The sequence below is a fragment of the Quercus lobata genome, chromosome 3 (genome assembly GCF_001633185.2).
Source record: "Quercus lobata isolate SW786 chromosome 3, ValleyOak3.0 Primary Assembly, whole genome shotgun sequence".
NCBI classification, from domain to species: domain Eukaryota; kingdom Viridiplantae; phylum Streptophyta; class Magnoliopsida; order Fagales; family Fagaceae; genus Quercus; species Quercus lobata.
The window spans coordinates 43,198,456-43,210,586 of record NC_044906.1 but is presented as its reverse complement, the minus strand read 5'-3'; the positions used below and the strand labels follow the sequence as shown (position 1 = coordinate 43,210,586).

The 12,131-nt window shown below is 35.2% G+C and overlaps 1 protein-coding gene and 1 pseudogene across 1 annotated transcript; one reads left to right on the top strand and one right to left on the bottom strand.

The window, feature by feature from the left end:
- Positions 1-361: 361 nt before the first annotated feature.
- On the top strand, positions 362-4,582 carry LOC115980937 (receptor kinase-like protein Xa21). The gene is made up of 5 exons (XM_031103128.1): positions 362-710; positions 859-1,130; positions 1,312-1,993; positions 4,117-4,141; positions 4,258-4,582. The coding sequence occupies exons 1-5, from the start codon at positions 362-364 to the stop codon at positions 4,580-4,582; spliced, it is 1,653 nt and encodes a 550-aa protein (XP_030958988.1).
- A 3,969-nt stretch (positions 4,583-8,551) lies between these two features.
- On the bottom strand, positions 8,552-11,711 carry LOC115978848 (annotated as a pseudogene).
- Positions 11,712-12,131: the final 420 nt, after the last annotated feature.

The following is a 12,131-nucleotide window of genomic DNA, read 5'->3' as shown; positions in this document are numbered from 1 at the left end:
CCTCTTCGATAACACATCGCGTGTTGTCTTTGTGTTTGCATCTTCCTTCCTCTCTATCTTTGCCTTTTTATTTATCTGCTGTGGATATTAATCTGTTATGGCTTAGATAGTATTTAATCAATTTCGTTTGATAGCATATGTTAAGTTTCCGCACACTAGTTGTTTGACATATTGCTTGAATTGATTAAGTTGTTATTTGGGGGTCTAAACGTTTAAAGGTGTTTTTGTACACGTTTTTGAACTTTCAGGATCAGTTCCAACTAATTTGGGCTATCTACAAGAGCTTGAATCCCTGAATCTAAATAAGAATAAATTAGGAAGGGATTTGAACTTTTTAACATCTTTCAAAAATTGTAGCAAAATGAACAAACTATCATTTGTAGAAAACCGATTTGAAGGTGTTTTGCCCAGTTCTATAAGCAACTTGTCAACACAACTCACAGAATTATATTTGGATGGCAATAAAATATCTGGAACTATTCCTGTAGCAATGCAGAATCTCATCAACTTAATTGGCTTGGGTATGGAGTATAATCTTCTCACAGGTACGATACCTACTTCTTTTGGGAAGTTTCAGAAGATGCAAAAACTGAGTTTACAGGGAAACAAATTGTCAGGGAAAATCCCAAGTTCTATTGGCAACCTCACTCAATTGGCTGAATTGTTTTTGTCTCAAAACAATTTAGAAGGAAGCATTCCACCAAGTACTGGTACTTGTCAAAGTTTACAAAAGTTGGATGTTTCACAAAATTACCTTAGTGGAGTCATTCCCCAACAGGTTTTTCAAATTTTTTTCTTTGTCACTTTTACTCAATTTATCCCACAACTCATTTAGTGGCAAATTACCTGTTGAAGTAGACAGCTTGAAGAATATTAATTCACTAGATGTCTCTAAAAACAATTTGTCTGGTGAAATTCCTACAACAATTGGAAATTGCTTGAACTTAGTGTACCTAGGCTTGCAAGGGAATTCCTTTAATGGGACCATACCTTCATCAATGGCTTCCTTGAAAAGCCTTGAACATTTAGATGTTTCACAAAACAACTTATCAGGATTAATTCCAAAAGGTCTAGAGAAACTTTCATTTTTAAAATATTTGAACATTTCGTTCAACAATATTGAGGGTGAGGTACCAACAAAAGGAGTTTTCAGAAATGTAAATATTATATCTGTTATTGGAAACAATAAGCTTTGTGGGGGTATTCCACAGTTGCAATTACCAACATGCCACAAAGTTACAAAATCAAGAAAGTCCCTTGCTTCAAGATTGACAATCACAATTGTTTGTGTTGTTACATGTATCCTTCTAGTTTCATCCTTTCTTGTTCTTTATTGGAGGAAAAAAATCAAAAAAGAAACCATCTTCTATAGTCTCAAATATTGATCTCCTTCCAACAATTTCATACAAAATGCTCCATCAAGCGACTAATGGATTTTCTCTCGACAATTTGATTGGATCTGGCAGTTTTGGATCAGTATATAAAGGAGTTCTTGATCAAGAGGAAAGATTAGTTGCTATAAAAGTTCTTAACCTTCAAAACAAAGATGCTTCGAAGAGTTTTATGTCAGAATGCAAAGTATTAAGAAATGTTCGGCATCGAAATCTTATAAAGATCTTAACATGTTGCTCTAGTATAAATTATAATGGTGATGATTTCAAAGCTCTAGTTTTTGAATTCATGGCAAATGGGAGCTTGGAAATGTGGCTGCATCCGATGACAGATAGCGACAATCAATCAAAAAATTTGAGCATTCTTCAAAGACTAATTATTGCAATTGATGTGGCTTTTGCTTTAAACTATCTTCACAATCATTGTGAGCAAAAAATCATTCATTGTGATTTAAAGCCAAGCAATATTCTTCTTGATAGTGATATGATTGCTCATGTAAGTGATTTTGGCTTATCAAGGCTCCTCACAACTTCGAATGATTCTTCCCAAAAGTATACTAGCACAATTGGATTAAAGGGATCTATTGGTTATGCTGTTCCAGGTATTATCTTTCTTCTTTTGTTTTAAATCCTTAACTATTCTAATGTATTTATTTTCTTTTTGTCACTTTATCAAATGATAGGATTTTTAACTCCTTGATTTTCTTGTTATATATGCTTTTTAATTTTCGTATCATCAACATATTCGTATGGGTGTACACATAATTAGCATATTAACATAAACTCTCATTTAGTATTATTTATTTATTTATTTGCTAACTCTCGCTTATGGCCTGTTTGGGAGTTTAAAAATGGAGGGGGAGTAGAGTAAAGGGAGGGGGAGTAATCCAATTACCTTGTTTGGAAGTTTTTTTAAGAAGGAGGGGGAGGGATTTGGAGGGGTTTGGAGGGGTTTCAACCACCTCTAACCCCTCATTTTTAATTCCTCCAAATTGGAGAGATTTGGAGGGAGAGTGAAGGGGATAAATTATTGATCAATCCAATTTCCTAATTTAACCTTTTTAAATTAACAAAATTACAAACAGATTATTCAAATAATTTTTGTTTGTTTCCCGAGAAAATGAGGAAAAAAATTTTGAATCTGACTATTTACCTTTGTTACTGACTTTGCAAATAAGGCAACCCAACAAGTAAAATTCAAGCTCACGATGAAATACAAATTCCATTAGAAATTGAAACCCTAGCAACAAAATCAAAACGAAAAAAACAAAACAAAAATTATAAAAAAAAAAAAGGAAGCAAAATGATTCGGATTGAACCTGCAAAAAATTCAAAGCAAAACCAAAACCCACATCCAATCTGAGAGAGAGAATCGGAGTGAGAGAAAGAGGATCGGAATGAGAGAAAGAGAGAGAATCCACCATCGCCGCCGCTCCAAACCACCATGCCATCGCCGCTGATCTCCAAACCACCACGCTGTCGCCGCCGATTTTCAGTCCCTGCTGCCGATTTTGATATACAATCCACGCCGATTTGAGAGACCCACAGCAAAAATTCAAAGCAAACCAAAACCCACATATAATCTGAGAGAGAGAATCGGAGTGAGTGAAAGAGAGAGAATCCACCATTGCCGCTGCTCCAAACCACCCCGCCATCGCCGTCGCTCCAAACCACCACACCATCGCTGTCGATCTCCAATCGCCGTGCTCCGACACAACAGTAGCTTACTCCGACAGGTTCTCCTTGGGGTTTGCTGGGAAAACCTCTGTCTTCTTTTCTTTTTTTTTTGGTTAAACGCTTTCTTCTTCAACCCGACACAGGTATGTATATACAATAAAGAAAATTTAATTTAATTTTTATTATAAATTTTTTTTTTGAGGTAATAAAAATTATTTTATAATAGTTAATAGTAATTTTATATGTATATATATATATATATATATATATATATATATTTGATGGATATCATTGGTATTTAATGGAATGAGAATATTGATTAAATAATTATTTAACCTATATATCAAAAAAATAATTATTTAATCTAACAAATTAATCTTAGACTAATGTCATAAGTCCATTTTCAAATAAGGGTAAATTTGTCTATTTAAATTATTTTCTCTCATTTCTATCCTAATTTTTAAAACATCCAAACAAGGGGAAGGGTTAATTACTCCCTTCCCCTTTACTAATTCTAAAAACATCCAAACAAGGTGAAGGGAAACCATTCCCCTCTACTCTCCTCTCCACTACTCTCCTTCCCTTTACTCCACTCTACTCTCCTCTCCCTCTAAACTTCCAAACAAGCCATTAGTATTTGATTTTCTTTTAGAAGTTAAAACACATTTGCGTTTGTACCACGCAAGAACATACTTAATTTAATTATTATTTTTTATAAAACTGCAAATTTTAATTCAAAAATAAAATTCAAATATGATTTAAACTTTGAGAAATGTTAAATTTGATATTCTTTGACTAAAATTTGTACCTTCTTTGTACAGATATATTTTCTTAATCAAAATAAATCAATAGGAGGGGGAAAAGTGATTTGTACCCTTGGGATAAAGTTATTAATGTTTCCTTTAGTTTCAAAAGTAAAAGCATATGTCATTGTTTTTTTAATATAGATTTGTTTTATTTTCTTGACTTTGCATTCTGTAAACCCTAAATTGATATTTTTGTAATAGATAGAATATTGCTTAATTTCCCTCCATTCCATGAGTTGTAGAGTATGGCATGGGCGGTGAAGGGATGTATATAGTTATGGAGTCCTTGTGTTGGAAATGTTTACAGGAAGGAGACCCACTGATGATATGTTTAAAGACGGTCTCAATTTCCATAACTTTGTTTAGATGTCCTTACCAAAAAGGCTCATTCAAGTTGTCGACCCAGTGCTTTTGCCAAGAGAAGTTGAAGGAATGGGAGTAGCAACTGCAGCAATGATGGCAACAAAAGAAGATGACAATGACAATGAAATTGAAGTAGAAGAAGCTAATAATACTGAGGACTTTAGGCATATTGATGTGGATATGCAAAAATGCTTACTCTCAGTCCTTAATATTGGAATCTTATGTTCATTGGAATCTCCAAAAGAGAGAATCAATATGGAGGAAGTCATTAAGGAACTACAAATGATAAAAAGTACTTTGTTGGTTCGGGGATTCGCAAAGGTAGACCAAGTAGAGCTCAAGTAAGAGGCATTTCATTTTAATTACTATAAGACTACTCTAAGTAGTGTGTCCCAGTCATTTACGTTGATTTCATTCAGTTTCCAAATACTTCTTTTCAAAAAGCTTGGAAATTTTATGTTTACCTTTTCATTAATCTTGAGTAGATTGTCATAGCTAATTTTAAAATTAGATTTTCATTTCCCACTCGTGGTCAAATTGCTAAACAGAAATTGTCATCTTATCAATACCCACGAGCTTGTAACCTTGTAATAGTTATTGTTTTTTTATATTATCAAGGTATAAAATGGTGAGCTAATGAACTTTTCTGTGAATTGCAAAGGCCAACAGGAACAACTAGAAGAGATTAAATGTCTTTAATAATGCTAGGATTATTCAAGGGATTAGGAGTCGTGATCTTAATTTCAAGCTAGTTTAATATCCCTTGTTGAAATGATCAATGGATGATTTTCTTTCTCTTTTGGTGTAGGAATCATGATTTTCTTTCTGTTCAAGTGTAGGAGTCGTCTTCATTTACTGTGTTGGATTCTACTATGGAAATGTGTGATTATGTGTTTGTACTAATAATCAATTCAATTCCTAAAAGTCTTTATCTATTCAATATGTATATGTACTAAATGATAATATGAGAATAATAAGAGTATATAAAGTTAATACATTCTACTATCAATTCATATTCCACCCATTGTAGGAAAAAGTGAAACCAAATGTAAACAAAATGAGAGAAAATAATCTAGAGGCCTATTAGCCTAACTCTAATCAAGAGTACACTTTCAAGTCTCCCTACCTATTCCCCATTCCTGTTAGTGTAGCCAACAAGTTGGAAAAAATACAGACTTCCTGTGGGGTGGGCTTCATGGGGAGCATAAATTCCATTTGGTTAATTAGTCAACTATGTGAAATCCAATCCAAGGGGTACCGGGCATTCAAAAGCTGCTGATTTCTAACCTAGCTTTGCTTGGGAAATAGCTGTGGAGGTATGGGTTGGAACAGAAGTCACTAGCAAAACTGCAAAAGGATATTGATAGAGCAAGTACAGAACTACTTGATGTCAGAGGTACTCTGAAACGGAAAAAGGTCCTTATGGAGTAGGCCCAATATCAGGAAGGGTTGGGAGAAGTTTGCTTCATACACTCGTTTTGAGAGAGAGGGGGGGGGGGTGGGTGGTGTTGGTGGGTTGGGGTGTAGGTGTTGGTTCCCAAGTTTTCTTTTGGAAGTATCATTGGGATAGCAATGGGACTTTCCAGGATAGATACCCTGAGCTGTTTAGGTTTGCCAGAGACAAAGAGGCTTTGGTTTCAAACTATCTTGATTGGGTCAACGGTCAAGTGCATTGGAAACCTGTCTTCATCTTAGAGGCACAAGACTGGGACTTAGATTCTATGGCCCAATTTTTTGGATGATCTGTAAGCAATAAAAGGTAACCCCTATAGGTCCTGGTAGATTGTTTTGCATCCATCACCTAAGATTGGCTTCCAGGCTAAAAGTAGTTATAGAGTGCTTCAAGAAAGGCCTGTAAATCCTATCCAATTTCCTAGGAAATGCATATGGAAAATGCTAACCCTGCCTAGTGTTGCATTCTTTGTTTGGGTGATGGCTCTTGGGAATATATAGTTGATGGATAATCTTTGAAAGTGGGCCTTTTTTTTTTTTTGTAAAGCCTTTGAAAGAGGGCTTTTATCATGGCAGACTGGTGCTGCTTGTGCAAATCTGATGGTGAGTCAACGAGTCATCCCCTATTACATTTTCCTATTGCTTGTGACCTATGAGCTTTTTCTTTTGCCTAGTTAAGATCGCTTTGGTCATGCCAAGTTATGTTATGCCCATGGTTTTAAAAACATGTATGGTCAAAGAACCAATTTTGGTCCCGATTCTCGGTTTTACCTGGTTTTGACTGGTTTTATACAAGTTTTGGGGAATTTACCAGACCGGATTGGTGCCCGGTTTCTGGTTGAACTGGTCAGTCCGGTCCAGTTTTTAAAACAAGGGTTATGCCTATGTTGGAGTCTTGGAAAGGAGCCTTCGGTTCCTTTAGATTCAAGGAAGTGCGGGGTTCCATTCTTGCCCTATTTTATGTTACGCATTTAGACGAAGAATAGTCAGCCTACATTTAAGTGAAAGGAGTTAACTTTGTCTAATTTTAAGTTCATATTTTTGAAGACCCTTTATGAATGGAGTTTAAAATCCTATACTTTCTAGGCGTATTCTTTGATGGAATCTTTATATTCTTTTCTGATTCGCCGTTAATTTCTTTACTTTTATCTTTCTCTCCCCTTTGTGTCCATTTTTCATTGGTGTTTTTTTTTATTATTTTTTATTGTATACTTTCTGTATTCTCTTTCTGTTTTCACTAAATTGACATTACTTAAAGAAAGAAATCCAAAGTAGGGGCAAAAAATAAACTATGTTTAATGAGCTCAAAATGCAGGTAGTGTAAAGGAGTATGAAATACTTTAGCATAAAACATATGGCATAACACGGGAGAACATAAAATTAAATAATTTGTGTCCCCTAGATATTGAAAATGTAACATTAATAGACCCAAAAAAAAAGGAGAAACACAAACTACCCAAAAAAGGAAAAGAAAAAGAATGACACTGAGACTCCCTCCCATATAAAACCACTAGAAGCCATGCAACAGGGAAAAGAAAAACATTTAAACTTCCTCATAAAAAAAAATAAAATAAAATAAAATAAAAAAAACTAGTACAAGCCACGCAATAGGGACAAGGATTGAGGTATGTGCACAGGTAGCAGTAACCCAGATAAACATGGTTTATGAACCATTTTGACCCAATTAAGGACTCCAATATGGTCTATAAAGACACAACCTAATTAAGTTTGGGGGTGAGTTCAAGGCAAAGGTGTCAGGTTCCAGAACAGTAGAACTCATCCAAACTAGATATTAAAGTCACTAAAACAACACTATTGTTAATAGTATTTTTAGAATAGCATTAGCTATATAAGAATCCTAATAGCACATCCAACAATCCTGATTCCAGACCCATTAAACTTCTCATTATCCCCATATCAACATCTCAAGTTCTGTTTCTTTCCTAGTCTCCCGTCAAATTCTTGTCCTTTTCACCAACAAGTCATATATACATTGACAGTATCATTTGCAGAGAACCAAGTTAGTACCTAACCCAGGTCCTTTTTTGTGTTATCATCTTTGGTGACCACCTAGCATGACAGCCTACAATTAGGTCTGCTAATTCTTGACATGTATCATAGGGTTTTAGTCTCAATAACCAAGGTTGGGAGGGGGTTTCCCATTTGAAAAGCTTCCTATGCTTATGGATCAAATTTGACCATTCCTAACTCACCCAAGTGCTTCATTTCTTTGTTGAACTTATCTGTTGGTATGCATTCAACAATAGGTGCATCAGGCTCCCATCTCATTCCTTTACCCACACTAATGCATATACAATCCATGTGTAGCAGCACCCATTTTCTCACAAGTACAATTTCTACAACAACAGTTGATGATGAAGTCCATACTTGGGACTTTGATAATATGAATTGATGTGTTCAGGTTCCTTGGGGATTCTTGAAATCCCTTCTTAGGCTAATCCATGCACTAGAATTTAACATTCATAATTTACAAATCCAAAAAATGGTCATTCCCATTGCACATAACTCCCGCTTTTGTGGGGTATAAAAGATATCATGGAAGGTAGCCTTACCCCCAAACTTGTTAGGAGGGGCTGATTCCCAGACCCGAACCCGCAACCTGTTGCTTTTGGTGGAAGGCACTTGTCATCGCACCAAGGCTCAACCTTTTGTAATTCACAAATCTAATCACAAAGTAAAATCCATTTTAAGTTCTTTTATTTTAACACATAGACGATAAAAAAACCTTGCAGATATTGCAATTTCAAATATTTCTATAACATTATCATTGAGAAAATGTTGAAAAATAATATAAAATTGGTAGTATGATCATTTAAAATTTTGAACTCTAGCTTCTAGGTATTAAAAGATCCATACCTCAAAAATGAAAAATCCACCAGGTCTTAACATCAAAGCAGCACCATTGCAAAGATGGAGAAGATCATTTATGCCATTTATACCACCATCTAATGCAACTCTTGGTTCATGTCTACCAACCTCAGCTTGTAGCCCAGGGATATTGTCACTCAGTATGTATGGTTGATTACTGACAATACCTGCAAGTTTTCCCTCCAAATCCTTCAATGGTTTGAACCATGATCCTTGCCTTAATTCAATTACATCCTGAGTGGTTTGTAATAAAGGGCAGAAGAAAAAAGAAAAGAAATCAGAGATATTCTATTTTGCTGGAAGGAAGAGGGGAAAAAGATGAGAGCGAAAAGTAAGAAACCTAAAAAATTAATACGCTTCAATTTCTCATAGTAAAATAAAAGGTTAATTACAAATATTTACCATATAAACTGAGTTGCATTGTCCCACTAAAGTTTAAAACTGAGCAATCAATCCCCTAATGTTGCTTAAATTTCCAAAACCCTCCCAATCATTCCAATTGCTGTCAAACCAAGAGCAAATTATTGCATCAATGTGCCACCAATCCCAAAGAAGAAGAAAAATGTGACCAAAGCTCTTTTCAGCCTTTTCTTCTTCTCATGCCTCTTAATTTTAGAGCACTTAGAGCTGCAGGGTGTTATTTGGAACTTTGAGCTACATTAGACATTTTGATCTCAGCATTCATTGCATATCCAGTTTACTATTTATAGTGCTGATTTAAAAATAAGCATCACAGCTTTACCCTGTCCCCCACAATGAAAAATAATTTAGTATTCTTCAAACTTTCATTTATAACATCTGAATGCCTTCTAAGAAATGGAGAAAAGGAAGAAAAGAAAAGCGAATTTGATAACTACTAAAGGAAAATTATTCCCCTTTTTTTTTAAAGTCCGAATAATTGGACATTGATCTCTTAAAAGAAACTATCCAAAAGGTGTCTGGTAGTTAAAATTATTACAGAGCACCTACAAGGTTTTTTTTAAATTCCTTGCCAGGACAATGACTGTGTTTAGCCATTATAAGTGCATTTGTGTTAGGAACCTTAGATGATGGACCTGTTAATGCAACTGAAGATTGTAGATAATTAGGAGAGTTGTGCATGTTAGTAAATTTAATTTAAAGACAACCTATTAAGTAATCAACAAAGATTTCCCCTGCATTCCTGATATTGAACCCTATAATACCACAAGAACATAGGACACAATTACTACAGTCTACAGCCATGATAATTGGGGCTACGGTTTACCATAGGAGGCATATAAGTGGTTAGGGTTTGTTTAGAAGGGGAATCAAGATTACTGTAAAGGCATTGCCGCATTGGCCACTTTATTAAACATAATCTTTCAGTAAGTTTCATTAGCTATAGTAGCAGTACAGTTACAAGCAAAAATGGAGGACTTGTATGTTGAATAACAACAACAATCAAACCTTAGTCCCAAAATTATGGGGTCAGCTATATAAACTCAACAGACTAGTCAAAGTCGGCCACATGTATTTTAATCACAGCCTATCCCAAGCCTGGAAAAAGGAGAGTTGCGGTAAGTTGCTGGCTAAAGTAAAATTTAGCCACTTTATTATAAAAAGTTCCACTCATATGTTGAATAAAAATATGATCTAAAATTGGAGACTATCTTACCTATAAAAATAAAAAATTGGAGACTATCTTTCACTTTCTATGTTGAATAAATGATTTACTAGAAGCAAATTAAAAACTTCCTGCATTTCATTTGAACATGTAATATGATCCAATATATGGATTGTGGGATGAACACTATCCTTGTTAGTGAGTTTTCATGTGAAATTATAGGAATTGGGACCATTATATTACAATGATAAATTCACTGAGCTGCAGACCATACTTCTGCACATTAAAAGCTGCCACAGACAGTGCGACAGGGCTTAAATCTGTTGCAATGACCCTCCCACAACTCCCCAAAATCCTCCCAATTCCAATAGCAAGTGCCCCACTTCCAGTTCCAAAATCTGCCCACAATCCCTCTCTTAATCCTTCATTATTTGAAACGACATCAGCCACCAAGTCAACAATGAGTTCAGTCTCAGGTCTCGGAATCAAAACCCCATCTTGGACACTCAACACCAAGTCCCTCCAATGCTCACACCCAACTAGATACTGAAAAGGCCTCCTCTCTTCAATCCTCTGCTTCCACAGATTGTAAAGTTCTTCTATGCCCATCCTTAATCTTACATTTGTTTGATTGTTTTCAATACCCATTTGGGAAAACACTGTGTGATCCTCAATTGCATCTTCCATGAGCCACTTAAGCTCCCTGCACAACAGGCCCGAGTCTGGACCATCATCGGAGTCTAGAAAGGTTGTCCCAACTGAAGAAGCAAGATGTGGCCCAATCATGCCATTTTTGGAGGTCAGAAACAGAAGTTGAGTGCAGTGGTGGTCTTAGAAAGAGAGGAATTTGAGGCTTCAAAGAAGTGGGTGGGGATGACATTGAAGAAAAGCAAACGGGTCGAAGAAGATTGATACTTATAGAGGGTTTAATAAAGACTGATAAATTAGAAGGAAAACATCCACGTATGAAGCTTAGCTTCATTTTTTGGCAATGTCAATGTCAAAAAAAATGTAGGTCTCTCTATGCTACAATATCATGACAAAATTAAATAACCCCCAAAAAATAAAGCTACAAACTTCTATAACAATAACATTATCTTGCCAAAACCAAATTCTGATTCCACCATAAACCCATTAAAAATGCTCCCATAAACACCATGACCAAAGCAAGAATTAAAGGCCTAGACTTTAAATTTCATCACCAGCATTGAAATTTCTCCATTGAATTCCCTACCACTCTCCTAGTTCCGAGTGTACCAATAACTTGGCTTCTAACAATAAAATGAAAAGCTGAAGACAAAGACTAAAGCAAGAATGTCTAAGCTTAACAGAAACATGAAAACTAAAAGGTTTCTATACTTCAGACATTATACAAGGAAAGGAGAGAGAAAGATTTAAACTTTAAACCAAGCAGGGCCTTTCACTGGGCTTTTAGAATTGAAATTATAATTTCTATGTTTCAATCATAGATTAGAAGAAGAAGTTTGTGTGTGAATCACTGGGCTAATCTTCCCCTTTTTCTAAGCAACCAAACAAAAGGGAATGGAAGAAGAAGAATGGGACCTGGAGAACTTCACAGCCAGTTCAGGAGAGCTCCTTGCTCCTCTTCAAGGAGACAAAAAAGATTGAGGTACGGTTGGGGAATTTGTGGGAAAAGTTTGGTTAGAGACGCGTTTATGGGCGGATGGTGATTTATGGGCTTTTTCTTTTTTTTTTCTTTTTTTAAAGTGATTTATGGGCTTTTAGTTTTAAAATTAAAAAAAAAAATTAAAAGATTTTCAATTTATGACATTTCTTTTGATGATAACTCTTTTATTATTAGACCAAAACACCAATAAGTTTTTAGTATAAGCAGGGATTGAACCCTAAATTTCTTTTTTTCTTCTTTTTTTTAAGAAATAATTACAACATGCTGCAGCTCAAATCTTTTTCCCCTTAGACTCCCGAGTACTTTGTACATGGAGATGT